General features: G+C 39.7%; 1 protein-coding gene across 3 annotated transcripts in view; it reads right to left on the reverse strand.

Moving 5' to 3' along the window:
- Positions 1 to 24,727, reverse strand: part of LOC109397492 (protein spire) — a 648,107-nt gene that overhangs the window by 345,754 nt on the left and 277,626 nt on the right. For all 3 annotated transcript variants that reach the window (XM_062850305.1, XM_062850306.1, XM_062850307.1), the window contains exon 3: positions 11,158 to 11,275. In XM_062850305.1, coding sequence (XP_062706289.1) covers positions 11,158 to 11,275 — 118 coding nt within the window. The remainder of the gene's footprint in view (positions 1 to 11,157; positions 11,276 to 24,727) is intronic.

The raw sequence follows: 24,727 nt of genomic DNA on the forward strand, positions 1-24,727 counted from the left end.
ACTCATAACCATTTTTCCTCTCCTTGCTTTTGTAAAAGGCGTATGTGAAATACCTAATTTTCTTATTCAAAATCTATAACTTTCAAACGGTTTGTTGGATTGAAATGATGTCTTCGAAGATGTTTGAGGATATTTGAAGAACTTTTAGATAAATAAAAATACACTAGGAGTAAATTCATCGCAGATCTATTTGAGATGTCCTATAGTGCAATTCCCAAAAACCCTTAGATGTTTTTTTTTCCAGCCACAAAATTTACCAATGGTCAAATGCTTCCAACTATTTTAAAAACGAGCAATAACAAATCTAAGCAAAGCAAAGATAATTGTACACATCGGTGCTGCTATTTCGTGATTGACCAGAACAATCGAAGTTTCACAGAGAACCAATGAATGGTTCTTGGGACTAGCTACGCACTGTCAATGTATTTTCAAAACAAGCAATAGGAGATTTTTTCTAATTATCGTACAAAAAAAAATAGATTAATTCAGGGTCGCCTTTTTTGCTAGAAAACTCAGGTGGATTTTTTTGTTTTCCCTTGATACTACTTACTTTGAAAAATCATAACTCAAGAACAAAGCATCGTAGTAACAAAGTTTGTCTAAGAAAATAAAAGCAAATTTTCTCAGAAATCCAAAAAAAATATAAACTGTAAAAAAAATTCCACAGTTGAAAAAATTCGTAAAGAAAAGCTGGAAAAACTATGGCCACACTCGAGGAAATTTAAAAAAAAATATTTTAGGAAAGTTATTTTATAAGCTTTAATCGCTGAAATGTTTGGAATGCACTTTATTCGTTTTTGAGTTATGGCCAATTTTGTCTAAAAATGTCCAAATGTGCCATACAAGCCCTTTCTTTGAAAAATCATAGCTCAAGAATGAAGCATCGTAGAAACAAAGGTTTTTTTTTCTTGAAAATAAAAGCAAATTTTCTCAGAAATAAATAAAAAATATGAAGCGGAGAAAGTTTTCCACAAAATTTTTCATCGTTGTGAAAATTCATAAAGAAAAGCCGGAAAACTAGACCCAAACTAGTGGAAAATTAAAAAAAAATTGAAAATGCACTTATTTTTCTTTCTTGAGTTATGGCCAATTTTGTGAAAAATGACCATGTAAGCTTATATCATATGGTCATTTTCACAAAATTGGCCATAGCTCAGGAACGAAAAAAAGTGCATTCCAAAAATTTCAGCAATCGAAGCTAATAAAAAAATAATTTTAAAAAATATTTTTTTAAATACTTTCCGCGAGTTCAGGTATAGTTTTTCCGGCTTTTCTTTATGAATTTTCTCAACGGTGGAAAATTTTGTGGAGAAATTTTTCCACGACATTTTTTTGGGTTCCTGAGAAAATTTGCTTTCATTTGCTTTGTTCTTGAGTAATGATTTTTCAAACTCAGTAGTGTCAGGGTAAAACAAAAAAAAATCCACCTGAGTTTTCAAGGAAAATAGGCGAACCTGATTTTTTTCATTTTTTTTTTTGTTCATATATCCTTGAGCCCTGCCTGTGGAAATAGTTTCATGAAAATCTGAGACCCATCGGCCATAACCCGTACGGTAATAAATAAATCCCCAATAGCAAACAATTTTTGAAATTATGTACATTAAAAATAGATTACACGTACAGGTTCCAATCAAAAATATACATAATTTTGTCCAATATCTAACCATACTTAAATTACAGCGAACTTAATATTTAAAAAAAACAATATATATGGAGCATTGCGAAGTGTTATTTAAGATTTGTAAAAACTGTTTTGCAGTTTATCACAAAGAGGGCCATTTATTTCTCAGATACGTGAATTTTAAACAGTCTCGATTAACAATAACCAAAGTTCATTTATTTTTTATTTTTTTTTATTTGTCGTTTGTTTATTAAAACTTGTACGTACTAAGGAACATTTTTAAAAATAAAAATAAAAAGTTCGTAAAATTAATTTTTGCCATTTCTCATCGTAATAGGCTGTTTTACCTTACGCCAATCTGACAGGAAAAGACCTACTTTCCCACATCAAATTAATAGTGCTGTAATGGTTCATTACAGCACTGATTTGCGTTGCGTAATGAACCATTACAGCACTGTTTTCAGTTTTGGTCGACTTCTTGATGCTTTCTGGGTGCAGTTTTGAAAAATGGTGACAACTGCACAGTATAACCTGTTATGATCAGATTTTCTAAAACATTGGTTATGAACATCTGTGTGCAGTTTGATTATAAACTTTTGTTGAAAACTATCCTCAAGGGTAATTTATGAAATGGCAAAAAACGTACGCAACTCGGTGCAGAACTCGATTTTTCCAGCACTCGTCGTAATTAAAATGTACGACTCGTGCTGTAAAAATCGTCATTCTGCACCTTGTGGCGTAAACTACTTATCTATTGCCAGTTTGAAAAATCAATGAAAAATAAAAAAAAAGTCTGGCTACACTGGCTTGTTTACAATCGTGTTTATATAGCATAAATTAAATTCGCGTTTTTTACCGATTCTGTTGTGTCAAAAATTCGTGATTCGTCGATCTTTTTATACTTTTTGACTCGCATTTCACGGTGTTATTAAAGTTTATTTCGGTGTTGTGCAATTTGTGCCTTAGTGTGGAGATTATTTTTGTGAAGTGATTGTAAATTGGACCCTTCACAACCTACCCACGCATTTTTTTTTTCGAGCGCAGCGCCATCTCTCGGCAATAGTTAGAAGCTCCTACTTTCGTGCAAGTTTCTACACAAGTTACTCAACGCAATAAAAAGCTGTTCGCGTTAAAATTTGGACACCACATCTGCAGCAAGCGAAAATACCTGGAAAAATGTCACTTGTTTGCCATTCCTGTGCTGGTGAAATTGATGATTTTAAAGTCGAGTGCCGTGGTTTTTGCAAGGCTATTTTTCACCTAAGATGCTCTGGAATACATGCAGATGCGCTCGAAGAAATGATGAATAATGAACAATTTCACTGGCTTTGTCCGTCCTGTACAGCCTTAATGAAAGAAGTGTGCTTCAGGAACACCGTGCGTGCTGTCTACGAAACCGGCCAGAATCAAGCACTTAATACTGACATGATGCAAAGCTTGAAATCGGAGATTATGGTTGAGTTGAAAGCCGAAATCAGAACAAATTTTGCTAAGCTAATCAACTCTAGCTCGTGTACTCCAAAATCATCCAAACGCGTCGGCTTCGATCCACAGACCACTAGGGGTCGAAGATTATTCAGTACTGTTAAAGAGTCAATCCCGAAGCAGCAGCCTCCTCTTTTACTTGGAACTGGAAGCACGCCTTCTCCATCAAATGTGATCGCTACAGTCCCTCCAGTGCAACCCAAATTCTGGTTGTATTTGTCACGAATTGCAAAAGACGTTTCGGCTGATCAAATCTGCGCCTTTGCAAAAAAGCGCCTTGGTGCTGATGACATACAAGTCACAAGGCTTGTGGCGAAAGGAAGAGACATTAGCACTCTGTCTTTTGTCTCTTTTAAAATTGGGATGAGAATGGATTTGAAATCCAAGGCACTTTCAACCTCTACGTGGCCTAAAGGCATTCTCTACCGGGAGTTCAATAATAGGTCGGGAGAGGATTTTTGGCGACCAATACCTGTTGTTACATCCGACGTTCCACCGAACCTTCCAATGGAGGAAGTTGTTTCAATGGAGTAAGGAACCCTCTAATTCATCTGCGTTCTACACTGGAAAGCACACTTGCCGCAAGCCTCAATGGACACTTCGTAGACTCGACTAATACAATCATCCCAGACATCCCGGGACGCATACTTGCCACAAGCAATAAGGAAGCCCCTATTCCTCTCACCGCAGTCGCGCCCTTCCTGCCAGCGACCTTCAGCCGTCCCGGTCCTGCGTGTGAGTTGGAAGATGGGGCCTTCCGAAATCCTACTACAGGCAAGTACTTTAATCGTCCGAGAACTTCGTCCGCTGTACCACCTATTACTTTCAGTCGTACTTCATCAACTTGCTGTAATCCGAGAAGCTCCCTTCATGTTAGGATCGAAGAAGCCTCTATCCTATCGTCAGCCGATCATCAGCAAGCTGCTTCAATCCGAAAACCGGGACGCACGCCTGTCCTCAGCCTTGTGGAAGCGTCCCACCCGCCCAACACAGTCGAGCCATTCCAGCCAGCGACCAGCAGCCGTCCCGGTCCTGTGTTTGGGATTGGGGAGGAGGTCTTCCAAAATCCATGTACAGGCAAGTTCATTGACATAACGAACAATTCTTGCCCTGAAATGCTTGCCGCTTCTAGCAAACCACCGTCAGCCGCCGATCAACAACAGACTACCTCGCTTTTGTCACCGGGACGCATGCCTGCCCTCAGCTTTGTGGAAGCCTCTTACCCGCCCAACGCAGTCGAGCCACTCCAGCCAGCGACCAGCAGCCGTCCCGGTCCTGTGTTTGGGATTGGGAATGAGGTCTTCCAGCATCAATGTGCAGGCAAGTTCATTCATAGTCCGAACAATACCTGCCCTAAAATGCTTGCCGCTTCTAGCAAACCACCATCAGCCGATCAACAACAGACTACCTCGCTTGTGTCACCGGGACGCATGCCTGCCCTCAGCCTCGTGGAAGCCTCTTACCCGCCCAACACAGTCGAGCCACTCCAGCCAGCGACCAGCAGCCGTCCCGGTCCTGTGTTTGGGATTGGGAACGAGGTCTTCCAAAATCCATGTGCAGGCAAGTCCAACAACACGTCGAATAATACCCGCCCTGAAGTGTTTTATGCTTCCAGCCCACCTCATTCAAATTGTGTGCCACCGTCGGATGTCGCAGCCCCTGCTTGTTCCACATCTCGAGGTGCTCTTCCCCGGCGCACCGATAATTTGCTGGTTTATTACCAGAACCTGGGAGGTATGAATTCTTCCATTGGAAACTATCATCTAGCACTCTCTGATCGCTGTTACGATATCGTGGTTTTCGTGGAAACTTGGCTGAATGATGACACTCTTTCAAGTCAAGTATTTGGCTCCGATTATGAAGTGTTTCGTTGTGATCGCAGCTGCAAGAATAGTCGTAAGTCCACTGGGGGTGGTGTTCTGGTTGCCGTTAATAGTGAGTTGAAATCTAAAGCCTTAGAAAATAGTGCTTGGGAATGTCTTGAGCAGGTTTGGACGATAATTCAACTCGAAGATCGCAAGTTGTTTTTGTGTGCATTGTATATTCCACCGGATCGCACACGTGAATTAGACTATATTGAGGCTCACTGTAAATCAGTACAAGATGTTCTTGAAACTACCAGTGCGGTGGATGAAATTATCGTGTTTGGTGATTTTAACCTGCCAAATGTCTCGTGGATATCATCCAACAAAGGCTTCCTCTACCCCGATACCAGTCTCTCTACTTTCCACGCCGGAGCAGTCAAGCTTCTCGACAGCTACAACTCAGCAACGTTATTGCAAATCAATGCTGTTGCTAACGAGAACAACCGCCACCTTGACCTATGTTTTGTCAGCGATTTGAATTCAACTGCTCCTGTAATGTTAGCTCCTTCACCGCTCGTAAAAATGGTAGCCCATCATCCTCCGTTACTTCTTTCGATTATGCGCGTTACCGATCACGACTTCACCAGTTCGGAACGAACCTTATCGTACGATTTCCGTAGAGCTGACCACCGCAGTATTTCCAACTTGTTATCCTCGCTCGAATGGGATAATATTCTGGATCTCAACGATGCCGATACCGCAGCTCAAACGTTTTCTAACGTCTTGTCGTACGTGATCGACAGACACATCCCGAAGAAAACTATCGATCGACAACCTGGACCATCTTGGCACACGGCTTCACTGCGTCGACTGAAGACAATTAAAAGAGCTGCCCTGCGTCGGTTCGTTAAGTATCGCACACTTCCGCTTAGAAACTTTTATTACAGACTCAATCATGAGTATAAACGAGCCAACCAGCAATGCTTTACTATATACCAGCAGAATGTCCAGCGTGATTTAAAGTCTAATCCTAAACGTTTCTGGAAGTATGTAAATGAGCAGCGCAAAGAATCCGGACTGCCATCTTCTATGACGTTCAATGGAATCGCCGGTACGACGCCTCGTGAAATCTGCTCACTGTTTTCCGAAAAATTTGCAAACGTATTTGCAAACGAAGAGTTAACGGCGGATCAAATCGAACTCGCAGCTAGCAACGTCTCTCAGTCGAGTCAATCATTAGGAGTTATTGATATCGATGTAGCTATGATTATCAGGGCCTCATCTCAGCTGAAGACATCTTATAACCCTGGACCTGACGGATTTCCATCAGTGCTTTTGAAGAGGCATATAGACTTGTTGGTTACTCCACTTCTTTTAATTTTTCGATCCTCACTGCGCAATGGCGTTTTCCCATCCTGCTGGAAGTGTGCGCATATGTTCCCGGTGTACAAGAAGGGCGACAGAAGAGATATCGACAATTATCGCGGCATTACATCTTTAAGTGCGGTCTCAAAATTGTTTGAGCTGGTGATCATGGAACCCCTTAGGGCCCACTGCAAGCAGCTACTCAGCGGAGATCAACATGGTTTCACACCGGGACGGTCGACTACGTCTAATCTGCTGTGTCTTACAACCTACATTACGGACAGTATGGTTCGCCACACTCAAACTGATGTGATTTACACCGATTTAACAGCCGCTTTTGATTTGATAAACCACCGAATAGCGATCGCAAAACTGGACAGATTAGGAATCGGCGGAAATTTATTGCAATGGTTTCAGTCTTATTGGACAAATCGAAAATTGAAAGTAGTCATCGGAGATTGTGTATCACCTTCGTTTTTGTCTACGTCAGGGATTCCACAAGGCAGTCATTTGGGACCTCTAATTTTTCTGCTTTTTTTCAACGATGTGCATCAGGCAATCAAGGTTCCACGTTTGTCGTATGCAGATGACCTCAAGCTCTTCCTAGAAATTCGATCTTTCGATGATTGCAATCTTCTCCAGCAACAGGTTCAATGTTTTACGGATTGGTGCTCTGTCAACCGAATGATTGTTAACCCTGCAAAGTGCTCGGTAATAACTTTTTCGAGGAAGAAAAGACCGATACGATTCAACTATTATCTTTCTGGTTCCGAAATAGGACGAGTGGATTACGTGAAGGATCTGGGAGTGATATTAGATACAAGCTTAACATTCAAACACCATGTCTCATATGTTGTAAGCAAGGCTTCACGAATTCTCGGATTCATCTTTAGGACAGCTAAAAATTTCACTGACGTATACTGTCTCAAAGCATTATACTGTTCCCTGTCGCGTTCTATTTTGGAATACTGCTCCGAAGTTTGGAGTCCATCCTACAATAACGGTGTCGAGAGGATTGAATCCGTGCAAAGACGGTTTTTACGTTTTGCGCTCCAAAGGCTACCGTGGAGAAATCCCTTCCGTCTCCCTAGCTATGAAAATCGTTGCCAACTTATTGACCTAGAACCCTTACATGTAAGACGCAATACAGCCAGAGCCCTATTCATAGCGGACGCTCTGCAAGGTCGTATTGACTGCCCAACTATTTTGGAACAAATTAATTTGTACGCTGCTCCTAGAGCACTACGCAACAACCTCCTGCTTCACTTGCCACTTAGACGGTCAAACTATAGCATGTATGGAGCCGTAGTTGGCATCCAAAGGGTCTTCAACCGGGTAGCCTCCTATTTTGACTTTAATACCCCTCGCCGCATTCTCCGCCGAACTTTTTCCAGATATTTTAGCAGTTCCCGTTAGATGTGTTTAATTGCTGTGTAGTATTTTTTTTTTTTGTATTGAGTTTTATGTAATCTTGACTTGTGTAATTCTACCTTTAAGTATGACAAAGTTATTGTTAAAAATAGACATTAGAAATAAGTCTAGGATTAGGTTAAACATCATTGGGGCTGTTGTTTGCCTGTTGATGTGATGTGTCCATAAATAAATAATAGAGATAAAATAGTATGAAGTATTTGATCATCCCGGGGTACTTGGCAAATGTTTAGGCTGGAAATCTATTAAAAAAATAAGTCGACGGATAGGGTTTTTGGATGAATTGAAATTACAGGGGATAGACAAAATGACCGGGACAGGCAAAAATTTCACTTTTCATAAAATGGTAAAAGAGCTGTAATTTTTTGAAAGTGCATAATAAATCTAAATTATCAATGGTCAAAATTTGGGAAATATCGGGCTATTCTTCTTGAAGTTTGAAAGATTTTAGAAAAAGTCATAATTATCCGACAGCCAACATTGAACTGTTATATCTCTGGATTCAATGAACCGAAGTGAAATGAAAATTTGAGCGTTTATGACTCATATAATGAGCTTTGAAAAAAAAAAATGACTAAACTTGAAATAAGAAAAAAAAAAAATAACAGTGATAACATCTAATTCATGATTTTTTTTTAGTAAACTGGTCTAATTTTAATATGCTTTCCATTACTTTTTCAATATCTAAACGGTATAATTTCCTTCCGTGTTGACAATTTTAGGTTATGTCAAATGTTTCTGAAAGCTTATGACATACAGGCCAAAATGTTTGGGATAGGCAACTTTTTTTCTCTCACAAAAAAGTTCAACATGCTGTTACTTTTCATAGATTGCATCAAAAATTCTCAAATTTTATCAATCCTTCATAATTTTTTTCAACGTTTGAACAGTACCTTTGTTTTGATGAATTTTCGTTGATAAACGTTCAAAATTTCATTCAATTCGGTTCGCTGGTGTCCGAGATATGACAGTTAAAAAAATAGTTATCTAAAAAATAGTGTTTTACGAGAATGGTTTTGGCTTCGCGAAAGATTACCCAATCGAGCTCAAATTTGTACCAATGATGCGACAAACAGTCAAAATTTGAAAATTTTGATGCACTCTATGAAAAGTAACAGCCTGGTTAAATTTTTTTGTGAGAGAAAAAAAGTTGCCTATCCCAAACATTTTGGACACCCCCTGTAAAATCTCAAAATTTCATGTATAATGTATTATGTATAATGTATAAATCACTTTATTAAAAATATAAATGTGAATGTTCCATTTTTCCAAACAGATTTCTATGGAAATTTGGAGAAATTCGTGGAGATTTTGAAGTGAAACTTAGGTGAATGTTTGTAGGGCGCTAATATGAGAGCTTGGTAATGGTGGAGTGGAACCTCGCTATGGCTATGGGTGAATTTCCATTGAAAAAAAAAAACAACTGTTCTGACCACCACAACTGTCACCATGACCTATATTTCAGATTCAATGGGTTCCATTATTACCACATCATCGAAATGATTCGTCGGCATTATTCGCGCCTGGAAATAAAAAAAATGAAGACATCATAATTTATCTCTCTCATCCCGAGAAGAAAGAAGGTTGTGGCATCTGGGAGATCGCTAGGATTGAAGATCACACCCAACGCACCATGGTGTACCATGGTACCATGGTACTGTTGGAGTTGGTTCAATCTTTATTGTTGTCGTTGTTCGTAGATGACAAGGCGACAAGGCGTCTCAAGATGATGACATTGGGACGGTTTGAGGAGAAAGGGATAAAACGATCCCTCTGTTGAAAATGGCTAACATTTTGTTTTCGTTTTTTCCTCTGGAACTCTCATAATTTATGGAACCTCGTAGCCCTACGGTTAGGGTCACCAAGCTTCTAATCACACCATGCTATGGGGGGAGGGTTCGATTCCCGCTCCGGGCAATGAAAGTTGTCGTGAGAATAGTTTCTTCTCCGTATCCACTGGTACATGATTCGTGTGTCCCTTGTCTAGTGTGTTATGTTTCAGTCTGTATAGTTCCTAACTGAAGACGCGTCTTTCTACAAATATTTAGTTGAGGCCAACATTAGGCCATTTTACGTCAAAAGTACAATACACCCTGCCTCACCACGGATAGAATATCGACTTTCCCTGTGTAGTGCACCGCCTCTCTGTGATATGTTTGTTTGTGCACTGCGCGCTCGAAGAGGTTCACGTGTCAGAAAGAAGGTAATCATATTTTTGCATTGAATCCATAATAATTCTTCTGCAGAGTGATGTGCAGAGAAGGTGTGGATTCCCTTCGAATTGCTACATTGTTCCCGCGCCGCATAGCTCTGCAGCACTGTTGTTGTGGGCTACGGCTAGCAGTGCAGTACACAATGCACCTTTGTGTTGTTGGTTTGCTTCACTTTCCATGCGGACCACGGCGATGCTAGTGTATTGAGACCAATACCGACCGATTCTTCAGTGTGCGATGAGCTTAGGGAGTCGCATCGCAACCAAGTCGTCACAGGTTGGGTCGTCAGGTTCGCCCAGATAAAGCAATCACGTTCTCAATTGAATCAGATGATGATCGGTGGATGATTGGCCCTCTGGTATGAGGTCTTTTGTGCTCTCGGGTCGGAATGGTGTTGAGGGCTAAAGCGATGGTGTTTTTCATGGAGAAATGTTTTTTCCTATTATTATTGAGATGATTTTATATGGGCTAGTCCGCACGGTTGTAGCTCGCATCATGGGAAAGTTCATTTCGAAAGAAGCTGTTTACTCGGTTAGTGATGCTAGGTGGTGGATGGTATAATTTCCGCATCTATAACTTTTTTTTTTGTAGGATGACTCGGATGGATCACTGTCGTAACTTTTGCAATGTAACTACTTTTGATTACGTCTATTCTATTTGCTTGGAGATTGGCGTAAACAATACTTTATTTACGTATATGTGATCTTCAAATACTTATTAAAGAATACAAAGAAGTTAAATGTAGAAGATATAGAATGGAGTATAAAAGATGAACAAGAGATGATATAAGATAGGAAGATAGGAAGATAGGAAGATAGGAAGATAGGAAGATAGGAAGATAGGAAGATAGGAAGATAGGAAGATAGGAAGATAGGATGATAGGAAGATAGGAAGATAGGAAGATAGGAAGATAGGAAGATAGGAAGATAGGAAGATAGGAAGATAGGAAGATAGGAAGATAGGAAGATAGGAAGATAGGAAGATATGAAGATAGGAAGGTGGGAAGATAGGAAGATAGGAAGGTAGAAAGATAGGAAGATATGAAGATAGGAACATAGAAGATAAAAGATAAAAGATAAAAAATGGAAGATAAAAGATAGTAGATAGAAGATAGAAGACAGAAGAAAGAAAAAGCAGATAGTTGAGAAGTCATAGGCAAGGGTGTTACTTATAGAATCTTACGTTTACCAATTTACGCTTTGCTGTTAAGACTTATTCAGAATTTTGAGACGGTTACCTTCAGCTGTCATGTAGTCGATCAACTCATCCAGTTCATGGGATATAGGGCAGAACTCGTTGGAGGGCAGGTTGTAGTCAAGTGCGTTGTAAACTACAATCCCAAGTTTGCGCAGGATCTGTAAAAAACGAGAGGATATTCGATATTAGAAATTGGGTAACCATCGAAAGTGGCGTGAATCATGATAAACTTCATTTTCTACGAATGCCTTTTAATTATCTGTATTTGCAACATTGTTTCCACCTCAATAAGCACGCTCGCCGCATCGCTCCACTAATCATACATTTTACATTTCTTGATTCCACGAAACACGCTCGCAAATACTACATTATCCCGAAGCTTAATGTCAATCACATCCACAGTCAGTCAGCCGATGATCGTTCGATCGATGGATCGATCGACCGATTTGCTCAAAGCGCTTGCCTGCCCTCTGCACGATTGGCACAACGCTCAAACCAGCAGCAGCACCTAATGAAGCACACGTTTCCCATTCGGCGGCGGCAGCAACGGGAAGCATAAATCTGAACCACACCCATCAACACCCATCGTCAAAACACGTTTCAAATACCACAACACCAGAAAAAAAAAGGGGTCTCTCCTTCTGTCGCTGCTCAATGGGTCAGTGAATCATTTCATTGAACTCGACCAAGATTTGCGACTGGCTGGCTGGCTGGCTGGCTGGATGGATGAACGGCGGATGGGAGAGGATCACGACCTAACCAAAACATCATCGGCTGACCGTTTGTCTGATCTGATCGATCGCGGTCTGAACCAGATGGGATGGGATCGATATTTTTCTAGGGTGAATGTGTCTTTCGTGGACATATTGCAGCACTACTGTTTTGGGCATACTAGGAAAATTAATTATATATACAACAACAACAAAAAAACATATAAATAGTTGCATAGAGTATTTAAAACTTCGATGATTTTGAATGATTTAGAAATTGCATGAAATATGTAGTGCTTGTTGTAATCTGTACATTTCACGTATTTGAGAGACAGCCTGGACTAAAAGTCTCTATAATAAAGATATAATAATAATCAATTTTAAGTATTCATTTTTTTTAATTCAACAAACGAAATTTAAAATTTCATTAATCTAACTAAAAACGTAAAATCAACTAAATTTCATCAAATGCATAAGATATTTTCAATAAATTAAGCAAAAACCCAATCAAATACATATTTAAAACGCTTGTTAAATGAAATTGATTAATTCAATCAATTATGAATCAAGCCAGAAAAAAAAAATTGAATTATGTGTCTTCATAATTAAATGTTACACAATTTACGTTTTTAATTATGTCCTTCGCAATTTAATTATACAATTAAGCATAACATTCGGCCAATTACCCTATTTGCAGTGCAAAATCGGGTTCATACGAGGGGCAATTTACATACACGTGATGATGATGGTGTTGTTGTTGCCATTTACTTCCAAATTCCCTGTTTTTTTGTCGGTGATCACTTTTGCTTTTCACCATAGCATCAGCAGCACCACCACTCAGACTGAAACCGAATGAAAGTAACATGAGAAATAATAAAAAGTAAAAATAAAACGGAGCAGACATAAATCAGGCTAAAGAGGAAACCCCGAAACATGTTCGGGTTGGGTTGGGTGGTGAGATTCGATCGGAAAGCAATTTCCGCTACCCAACCACACCACACAGACACAGCTGATCGATTGGTAATTTCGGTTCGATTTTAGTGACTGATGAGAGAGATTGAGAGTTTCAGGTTTCGTGGGAAGAACACTCAAATGGAAGTTAAAAATTACTAAAGTTTACCTTCTGAACGATTGATGTGAGAGCGATTGCCGAACTGAAAACGCTAGGAAAGAAATCCACGACTTTATCCAATGATGAGATTTGCTTGCACCTATTAACAGATTGTTTATTTAGCCCAAAATTGATGAGATTTATCTCCTGCAGGATGTTTCAGGACCAACAGTATAAAATAAAAAAGCATGAATTTTTATTCTATTCTACACTAAAAACTCGTACTTCTGAAAGAATAATTTCGTTTCAAAATGTTTGTTTTTAGTGTTATGCCAAATAGGGTAATTGATCCGATCATGGAGGAGTTAAGCGCTGGGTTCATGTTTAAACCACAATTGTATCGCCCCAAGCAAACTTTTTACATGGATTGAATTTAAAATAATAAAATCCATCCTTAATCTACGGGAAAATAACGAAAGATTGCCACTTTGATGTTGTTATGAGCATTTTATTCGTTTTTATCTGAAAGATCATTGTGTTCCTAATGTTGCGGTATGTGTTCCTAATGTTGCGGTATTTTGTTCCTATTGTTGCGGTATCCCATTGAAATCTTATGGGATACCGCAACATTAGGAACACTACCGCAACAATAGGAACACAGCAGCAAACACATTAATGAAAATATTTTTTTAAAATAGGTTTTTGGGCAAATCTTAAGCAAACAAATGGTGCAATCTCATAATTTAAGCACCATACATCTATTAAAAATACCTTTTGGTAACATTTCAGTCAAAAAAGTGCTCAATTGCCATTACCGCAACAATAGGTACTACCGCAACGATGGGAACAATTACCCTAGTGTCATACCAAATGGGGGAGATTCCTTAGATCGAGATTTGGGATTCGACTCCAAGTCTACGGCCTGAGGAGCCAGGCTCGTGCACAGAAAAGGTGACAAGGGAAGGGTTTTTCCTAATTTTGGCAATGGGAGAAGGGGCGCCTAGTGTATGAAAAATCGGCATTTAAATCCCAAAACCCATCCCTTGTGTACTTATAGACGGGCTAGTGAGAAGCAATGAATATAGATGATTATGATTACTAAGGAACATTTCTAGCGTTTGATTTGAATAGGTCGAATCCGTCGAATCACAGCATGCAACTTTTTTGTAAGTTTGTCGGGAAAACGATTCAGAGGTTTAAATTTAAGGTTTAAAAGGGTTCCAGGGGTGTTTCAGGGGATGTCAGAGGTGTTCTAGAGGCTGTCAAGGGCGTTCCAAGAGGTCTCCGGGGGTTTATTAGAGCTCCAAAGGGTTTCAGGGCGTTTCAGGGGCATTCCTAAGGATCTAAGCAGCATTCCCGGGGTGTTCCTAGAAGTTTTGGAGGTAGGGGGTTCCAGGAGCGTTTCGAGAGTGTTCCAGCGAGTTTCTGGGGATTTCAAGGAGTTTCAGGTGCGTTCTAGGGATGTTTCAGGGGGCTTCAGAAGGTTTCAGGGACGTTGTCCCAGGAAGTTTCAGGGGATGGGCCTCATGTGCTTTCACGAGCGTTTCGGGATGGGGCTTTCAAGGTTGTTGCAGAGGACTCCAGGAGATCTCAGAGAATTTCAGCTTCGTTCCATGTGTGTTTAGAGGACTTTTCTGAGCGTTTTAGGTAGGAGCTTACAGAAGCATTCAAAGGCATTCATACGGTTTTCAGCGGTTTTAAAGGGGTTTCAGAGAGCTTTAAGAGCGTTCCATAGGTTTTCAATGGGTTTCAGGATCGTTTCAGGGATTTTCGGAGGATTACATGGGACTCCAGGGGCGACTCAGGATTGTTCCAGGAAGTGTTATTGGCGTTTCAAGGACTTCTATGGGCTTCAGATGGTTCCAGGGGAATCAAGGGGGTTTTAAGGGGCATTGCTTGCTTAAACCATTTCTAAAAACTACCAGAAGCTTCCTTGAGAGCATATATTTTCCTCTGAGAGCCTTGAAAATCCTTTAAAACATCCCGGGGGTTCCTTGGATGTCCCAAGGAACCTCTGGGATCCTCTCTGAAACACCACTGGAACTTGAAACATAAAAATGAAAATCTGACACATTTCTAACAAATAATTTTCAATTCCAAGGGAGTGCACCGTTCAACAATAAGTGAGAATCGGTCAATATTAGGATGAGCTAGCTTTAACATTTAACAGCCGACAATAAGCGGAACTTCAAACATGCGTGTACAGTCTATTGTAGACTCAACAGTTCATTGTATAAATCGCATGTTCTCAGAGTGCAGTGGAACTTGCGGCGCAACCCAAGCAGCTTCTGGAGTTTCGTGAACAGCAAAAGGAAAAACTCTAGTACTCCTTCTAATGTGCGACTTGGTGAGGCAACCAGTACTGCGGAAGCATGTGAGTTATTTGCAGAACACTTCGCATCAGTCTTCGAACAGAGTGGAACTAGCGACCAGGAAGCGGAGTCTGCAGCAAGTGATGTACCGTAGGACTCCATAAATCTGACTACGTTTGTGGTATACGAAGAGATGATAATTGCTGCATCGAGGAAGCTGAAAAACTCCTTCACACCTGGTCCGGATTGCATTCCTGCTGCGATACTTCGGCACTGCGCTGCTGCTTTGGCTAAACCTCTTGCGGTGGTATTCACTCGGTCTTTCAACCAGGGTAAATTTCCAACTTTGTGGAAGCAGTCGTATATGTTTCCCGTATTCAAAACCGGTGATCGTCGAGATGTTCATAACTATCGAGGAATAACAAGTCTTTCTGCAGCTTCTAAGCTCTTTGAGATAATCATTAGTCAAGCTGTATTAGCCTGCTCTGGAGTGACATCTCCTCAGATCAACACGGTTTTATGAAAAATAAATAAAAAGAAAATCGGGTTAAGTACGGTTCCTTTGAATTCCACTAAGAATTTGCATCCTTTGACAGATACGTATTTCGACCTCAACTGTAAGGTCGTCTTCAGTGTCTTGTACTTGACTCGACTCGACGGTTTTATGCCTGGCAGATCGGTAGTTTCTAATTTGTTGGACTTTACACAAACTTGCATAACTGCAATGGAGCACAACGCACAGGTTGATGTCATATATACTGACCTCAAAGCAGCTTTTGACAAAATTGATCACAAAATTCTCTTGTGCAAGCTATCTCGTCTGGGAGCATCGTCGACAGTTAAAGCCTGGTTGCAGTCATACCTGTCTGATAGAACTCTACGCCTTCAACTTGATTCCTGTGTTTCGGAGCCGTTTTCCAGTACATCAGGTGTGCCTCAGGGGAGCAATTTGGGTCCCTTGCTCTTCATTCTGTTTTTCAATGATGTTGCTGCCTTATTGGGAGCAAGATGTAAACTTGTGTAAGCAGATGACCTGAAGCTTTATATTGTTGTATCAACTCTGGAGGATTATCATCAATTGCAACGTCTATTGGACCTGTTCGTCGAGTGGTGTTGCCGGAACAAGCTTACCATCAGTATTTCAAAATGTGTGGTAATGACGTTTCATCGTATCAAGAACCCAATCGTATTTGATTACAACATTGATGGCGTCTCGCTGCAGAGAGTTGACAGGGTCAAAGATCTGGGCGTCCTTCTTGATCCAAAGCTGGACTTCCGTCTACACTATCAAGAGATAATTTCTAAAGCGAATCGACAACTTGGATTTATTTCAAAAATTGCAGAGGGTTTTACTGACCCGCATTGCCTAAAGTCGCTTTACTGCTCGCTTGTACGGCCAATACTTGAGAATGCATCTGTTATCTGGTGTCCATATGAAGTCACGTGGATTCTTCGACTTGAACGGGTACATAAGCGATTTCTGAGAATGGCTTTGCGATATCTTCCCTGGTGAGATCCGACGAATTTGCCACCATATTTGGACAGATGCCTACTATTAGATTTAGATTCTTTGGAGCGTAGGAGGACGATACAACAGGCAACATTTGTAGCGAAGCTCCTGAATGGTGAAGTAGATTGCCCGGAAATACTTGCGCAATTGGACTTCCGAGTTCATCAAAGGTGGTTACGGAATTCTTCGTTGCTGCAAATCAGGTACCATCGTACTGCCTATGGTTACCATGCGCCACTGACAGCGATGATTTGGGCGTTTTTGGAGGTAGAATCCGTGTTTGAGTTTGGCAGAAGTTCAAACCAGCTACGCAATGCACTCCGAAGAAAAAGATGAAGATGTAATATTTAATTCGTTAAGTTTTATTGTATTGTTTCTTGTTTTTTTACCAACTAACTTATTCATGTAGACTTTTGTCGGATGGATTATTAACATAAATAAATAAATAAATAAACATTTGGGTTACAGACATTCGTTACAAATGTTCTATTTTCATTTAATGAAAAGTATAAGAGAAGACTAGACCTAGACGTTCACTGGGTAACTTTTTACTTCTGCGGAATTATACACGGAAAACAAATGAAAATAAAGAAATAGTACTTAAAGTACTGAAAGTTCAACAATTGGCGAATTACTCCAATAGTATTTTTTTTTCAATTGATGCCTTTAGGCGCCATATGCAAATCACGTCATGTGACAAACTTCGAGTTATGTTTGAAAATTACCACGTTTGTTAATTACCATGTTTAAACTCTTTCAACTCCTAACCCTATTCAATCTTTAAAGCCAATATCGTATCAGGTTACTAAAAAATGTCTTTATTTAGTAAAAATCGACCAGTTAGTCCGCTTTCGTTCTTCAAGGTATTTTCCAAGAATTCCACAAGTGAGTTTTCCAAGGATTCCTCTTGAAATATCTCCAGGTATTTCTCCAGAAATTTCAAAAGGGATTCTTTTAGATTAACTCTTTCAGGAATTTCTCCAATGAATAACGTGATTCCTACAAGGGACGGGCTTGGTGGTCTAGTGGCTACCGCTTCTGATTCGTATGCAGAAGGTCATGGGTTCAATCCCTGGCCCGTCCCTTTCATCCTACTTTGTATCTTTCTATCCACTTCCTCTCTCTCTCTCTCTTCTCTACATATACAACTCATGTATATTCATATGTTCATAGCCATTGCTAGAACCAGAAACGAATTGTAAAAAAGTCGTTTCCCTCCCTTCCAACTTCCACTCACAGCACAGTGTATATAACGCCTACAAGTTATGCAACCAAAGCATGCTGTGCCGCTTGACCTTATTCACCACACAATCTATCATCTTATGAACACTATAAATAACCCCCTATCCATGGATCGCATTACCGACCCAACGGTGACTCCCAGATCTTCCATCCTTTCCGTCTAACAAATACCCCAGTCCGTGCTGGTTGTGGGGATGCAGAGGTGATCTCGGTCTTTAGTAGCAACAACCAGCACACTCTAACATTCCTCTCCCTTTCCAACTGACTATAAGGACGTGGCCGGCGCCGTTATTGATCCAAAATGTATGAGCTGCTAGAATTGCACTTTGAGAATAAGTGGAGTGTCCCAGCCCTTATTCATTTGGATCTCAGTGCAATTGGTACCAGCTCAGATCAATCACGGAGTAGCAACTATTGACATGTATAGTCAGATTTGATCGTTTTGATTGATCGTTGATCGTTGAATAACGTGATTCCTACAAGGATTTTTCAAGAGTTCCCTATATAGATTTCCATGGCAATTTCTCGAAGAATCTCTCTAAAGGTCTCTGCAAGGGTGCCTACGGAAAATTCCTCCAGGGACTCCATCTATTTCTAGAGGTTTTTTTAAGGGTTCCTCCAAAAATTTCACAAGGAAATCTTCCAGAAATTTAACCAAGGATCAATCCAGAGATTTCTCCGTGTATTTATTCTAGGACTCCACCATGAATGCATCCAGTAATTCATTCAAAAGTAACCCAACAATGTACCGTAGGTACACAGTCATGAAACACTTAGCGGTATTTTTGACCTTCAAAATTCAATAAAAAAAATAGAAGAAATCAAAAACTACGACTTTGAAAGCACTATTGGCTGTGTTTTGATTCACTGAATACGTGTTTGTGATTGCTAAGGAATCTTGTAAGAATTGTACCAATGTTCTGAAAACTAATCGCTCAAGGATCTTGCAGGAATTTTGCCATAGATTTCTCCAAAAAATCTAGTAATGGCCTTGGTAAACGTCCATCAAAAATCATACTAGTCAGGGGGCAACGCAGGACTTCTCCGATGTTCTCATTTGGAATGGGATAAAAACTCATCACTAATATTGAAATTTAACACTGAATTTACTCAAGACCTCAAACACAGGATCTTGCCCGAAAATTTCCAAAAGTATCCCCAGCAAGACAATATTCAAAGGCGAACCAATGTGTCACTCGTTCTAAACACCAATAAGTAATGAAAACAAAATGCAAGTCAGTGTCGAAATCACAACACATTAGTGGAAGGGGGGAGGATTTTAAGGGCGAGTGTATGCACCTGGGATAAGTGGTTTGAAAAATACGACAGATTTTTGGCAAATTTGAAATTGCATTTATTTGACAATACGTAATGACCAGGTGCACCGCGTAGAGATTTATGTCAAAAAAGTGCACCACGAGCCAAAAGGTCTGAAAACTCCTGCTCTACGGATTATTCAGGGAAACACTCAAGATATTACCTCAGGAATTCCTCTGGGAATTGTTCTGGGACAGTAGTACACCTCGTCCTTTTTCAACGTCTTATCTCATGAGTTAAGGAAAGTGCAGAAAAATATAAAAATGTTATGTTTATTGCTCATGGTCTTGGCGGTAGAATTGTTAATCGCTCAGTCAATAATAAACGTTAAAAGATCTTCAGATGTAGCTTATGTTGAATTCGATGGTAGATATAAAACTACTGACTGACACAAATATTTTCAACATATTTTGATTTGAATCTTTCCACATTGCGAAAAAAGAGAACTTGTTCTAGCTTGGATGACTGCCCTCTGTGCATAAGCCATTACAGGGGGTGGCCAAAATGTTTGGGATAGGCAACATTGTTTTCTCTCACAAAAATGTTCAATATGCTGTAACTTTTCATACACTGCATCGAAAATTCTCAAATTTTGACTGTTTGTTAAACTATTATATGTGCATCATTGGTATAATTTTCAACTCGATTGATTAATCTTTCGTGAAGCTAGAGCCGTTCTTGTAAAATACTGTTTTTTAGACAACTAATTTTTGAGCTGTCATATCTCGGAGACCAGTGAACTAAATTGAATGAAATTTTGAGCGATTATAAACAATATATTAATCTAATGCTTGAAAATTCATCAAAACATAGGTACTTTTTAAACTCCCACCAGAACGTGATTTTTTCACAAATTTCATCTCTCAATTTGCCAATTAGCAACATTTTGAGTACTAACAAGGCTGCGGATTGGACATACGCGGCTAACCCACACGTTCCTACTAAAAAAGGAACCCCCTCCCACCTGCGAATGCTGTGGAACAATTCTGGATGTAAAACACATGATTTTAAATTGTAGAAAATACGAAAGAGAACGACAGGATAACGATATTGGAACAACGAGTTTAAGAGACGCATTGGATAACGAAGAAAATGGTATTAATAAGATTTTGAAATTTCTGCGAGATACAGGGTTATACCAACAATTGTAGAAGACCTATGAATTGTTAATGAAATGGATTTTCTAGACTTAACGACATGAATGCACCTTCTGGTGTACAGTGTCGAAAATAAACAAACAAACAAACAACTAATTTTTGAGCTGTCATATCTCGGAGACCAATGAACCGAATTGAATGAAATTTTGAGCGATGATCAACAATATATTAATGCTTGAAAATACTTCAAAACATAGGTACTTTTAAAACATTGAAAAAAGTTGTGATGATTTTACTTTTTCACCCATATAGAGGAAAACGAGTCAAATTTACAATACCGCACCAAAAATACTAAATGTGTTCTTCCTTTAATCTAAATGGGCTCTAATAAATCTTATTATAGATATTTAAGAAAAATAGAAAATCTTTGGATATCAAAAATAAAATTGAATGACAAAGATGTGAAAAATTGACATTTTTTCTAGAAAGATCCTAAAAGTTTTAATCCATCATAACTTTTTTCAACGTTTGAAAAGTACCTATGTTTTGAAGTGTTTTCAAGCAATAATATATTGTTGATAAACGTTCAAAATTACATTCAATTTGGTTCACTGATCTCCGAGATATGACAGCTCAAAAATTAGTTGTCGGAAAAATAGTGTTTTACGAGTACGGTTCTGGCTTCGCGAAAGATTAACCAATCGAGCTCAAATTTGTACTAATGATGCACATATAATAGGTAGACAAACAGTCAAAACTTGAGAATTTTTTATGCACTCTATGAAAAGTCACAGTATGTTGAACTTTTTTGTGAGAGAAACAAAAGGACTGTATATTTTCATTGTTGAAATCTGATCGGGTTTCTTTCATACTATCATCGGGCTTCGGATACTAGGTTATACTAAAAAAAATCATTCTTGAAAATCTTGATGTTTATTCAAGTTTACTATTAACTACTTAGAACTGCATCCAAATCGACTGTATCGTACTGTTAGAGTTTCATCCTGAACCTTTCTAAGTTGAGCGAAAAAGAACTCGATTAACCCCCACGCTGAGAATTATATGCTCCAGTTGTAGAACGACAAACAACTCAATTACATCACTGTGAACTGAACCTTGTTCAACAACAAAAGCACACAAACCGACGACATCAAGCGAACGGAAACTCAAAGTGCCAAGCCCCTGCTGGGTGGGGAGTAATCATCGCTTCACCATCCTGTGTGTGGTTTCCACTTTCTTGAGAGGTTCTATCGCTTTCTTATGATTTTATTGTTTGAGACGCGAGCTGCATCAAGCTGTACAGATACGGATGAACCAAATCTCCTGCATTTAATTGCGATCTCATCCGGTGCTATCTTCATAATCTTGAAGTTTACAAAGCAGGATCCATCCCAGTTGGGACATCACGGTGTAAAACAAGAATAAGATAGAGTATACAAAAAAGTTTGCACGCACATGAACGTTCCATTCTAACTACATACATATCTAACATATCATCTAATGCGCATCAATGGTTGCGCTCCCAGTTTTTCCATCAGCCCTTCCGGTGGTCTTACTTTATGTTGCGAAACCCACTTCATCGTTAAAGGGTGTGGCACGGAAATCGATGATCTACCTAAGAACGCGAATGCAGGAAACCTTCTTCGTTGTGCAATAATGCCCATTTGCTTTGCCGGCCGACCGCGACCGCGTTCGATAACATCTCTTTTGCTCTTGGTAGTTGTTCAAGAGATTCTCCTCCTCTGTGAACTACATAATTGAAGCAACTTGGCTACGCTGTGTAGTCACATAAGTTTATCCGACCGGCACATTATTGCATTATTTTATTGTTTTGTTTTGCCACGAGTCTTCAAGCTTTTTTTATTTGAAATTTTAACATGTAAGATATAGAGCGTGTAATTAGGATGTTTTTATTTTTGTTACGTAACCTTCAAACAGTGAAGAGGCTAAATTCAGTGGGTTTGTAGTAAAAAAAATCTGTAAGTATTCAACCAGAGGAAGTATTCGTAGAACACCAAGCGAAGCAACAGACTATATCCTATCACAATATTGTAAGGCAAAGAAGCATCCGAAAAGGAGCCAGAATAATTGATCCAAATAAAAATTTCTCATACATTTTACCACAAAAAAACTATAAACGGAAACAACCCATCTGTTTTCGTTGTTGCTCTGTGTTCCCAAACGAAAGTGAACTTCCTCTGATGGTTGGTTGGTGATCGGGAACCAACCAGCTCTCCCTTCAGCTATAGCATGTCAACGAACATTCGAACAACCTGGTTTGAAATTACAATCCAGTTTTGTTTTACTTTCTGTCCGTCTCCCATGTTTGCAGTACATGTTCGATTCGCAATTGTTTAGATCGATGTGTGTGTTTTCTTTACGCATCTCACTTATAGCGACGAATTTGAGATTGTATTTTGTATTTTGAAAGTAATAACGGTTGTTATTCTAATTTTGGAACTCCATATTGTATGTTTCAGAAGAAATCAATAAAATAATGTTGAATTCCTTGCAAATATATAACAACGAAAATTTCAACAAATTCAATATTAACATTAATACTAAAACTAGTGGACAACAAGAGGCAAGTAAATAATGATACGATGAGTGATTAGTACCCTTTGCTTTCATCCAGACTGCAATGGACAGGATGATATAATCATCATTTGTAGAGGTTGATGAAACACAGCGTGGCGGTCAGCAATTGCCTGTCCAATATATCCAACCAGAGACGGATCACTAACTTCTTTCTACGGATGGGGCGTGCAAGAGCGGCCAGTTGTGTGTTGAAGGGTGACCGTATATCCGTTCGTCATCATCACCGCGCAGTCTTTCTACACTGGGGACTGGAAACTTAATTGGAATGGGAAGCATATGCAGAGCAGCAAACATCGCGAGAGGGGAATGGCCTTTTAATTTCCGTGAATGTTGTTGTTGGGTGGCAGTAGGAACGTTGACGGTCGATTCGAGTTTCGAAGTTCACGGTCACATGATTTCTGCCCGGTGGTGGTTCAGCTTGCACAGCGTCGATCAGGTCAACCGGATCGCCGGATGGAAAGGCGATCGGTTTCCAGAATGATCAACGAGTTGATTGTTGAATCAAAACTGAGTTTTTACCCAAGGAAGAGTGAATACTGATGATCATTGATCATAATATAATTATTTAAGCTGATAAAATATCTGAAAATAATATCAAAAAAGTGTACCCTCAACATTTGTACACAAAACCAGTATCACTTCGTCAAACATCTTCATCAATCACGCACATCCGCTATCCCAGTGGGCGCAATCCATTAGGAAGCTCACATTCCCAATCGTAATCAATCCTATCGGCCCCGGTCATCAGCTCAAAACACTTAATGAACGAAAATACCTCTGCACACTAGGTACCTACTTGTCATCATGACAAGTGCTGCCCTCTGTCAAGCCTTTCACTATCACCAATGGGCACATCTTTGCGTGGTTTGCCGTAAAACAACGATCACCAAACAGTTTCGCTTCATAGCCTATCTGCCCGTTGAAATCACTTGATGCTTATGCTACTTGGCTCGAGTTAGCTACTCGACATAGGCACGGTATCACTTCACACCGAGGAACGTGATGGGACCGATGATGTCAGTGATTCCATTTGCTTCCGAAAGTGAACTCAGGTCTACGATCGTAGGCCCTTTGGGGATGTTTTCATCAGAGTCCAATGTTGCGCAAATTTGTTGTCATTTCACCATCACCATACCTACCAGCCGGTAGGTATAAGTCTCAAACGTCTGCTATTTTCCTTCGTAACACGGTGAGGCATACCGTCACCGTCGTCGCTGGTTCACGGAACCATAAAGATCGAAACGGCAGGATAAGTGGAAGGAAACAAGAAAGTAGCGAACCGCAACCGTAGGGTCCGACCGAGGTGGACTTGTGAATGCCTGTCTACGTAACACAACAATGGAGATGCTACCTTACCATCAGAAACGAATCGCAATGTGGGGGAGGTCAATCGTTTGTTTGATGGGCGATTGAGCGAATTTAAATTTTAGCGATGGGGTTGATTCGCTTGATGGAAAAAGAAAGACAACCGAGTGAAATAATTAAACGCTTTGCAACTCATTAAACGTAAGTTGTTTTGCTTCTAAAGCTGGCTTGGCTTCCCAGTCGTATATCAGCATTAGACTGCGAAAGACGAGATTAAAGTTTCAACACGTTTTTTCTTTCTTTTGGCAAAATGCTGCAATAAATTGAGTTTTTATAGTTTTCCCGATCAGGAGGGCATAACAAAAACATAACAAAATTATATCAATGGTTAATAGCTATATCAAAATTCGTTATATTTTATTATATATTAGTTGGAATTGACCTAAAAACAAGTTTATATTATGTCAT

This window comes from Aedes albopictus, chromosome 2 (assembly GCF_035046485.1).
Source record: "Aedes albopictus strain Foshan chromosome 2, AalbF5, whole genome shotgun sequence".
Lineage (NCBI taxonomy): Eukaryota > Metazoa > Arthropoda > Insecta > Diptera > Culicidae > Aedes > Aedes albopictus.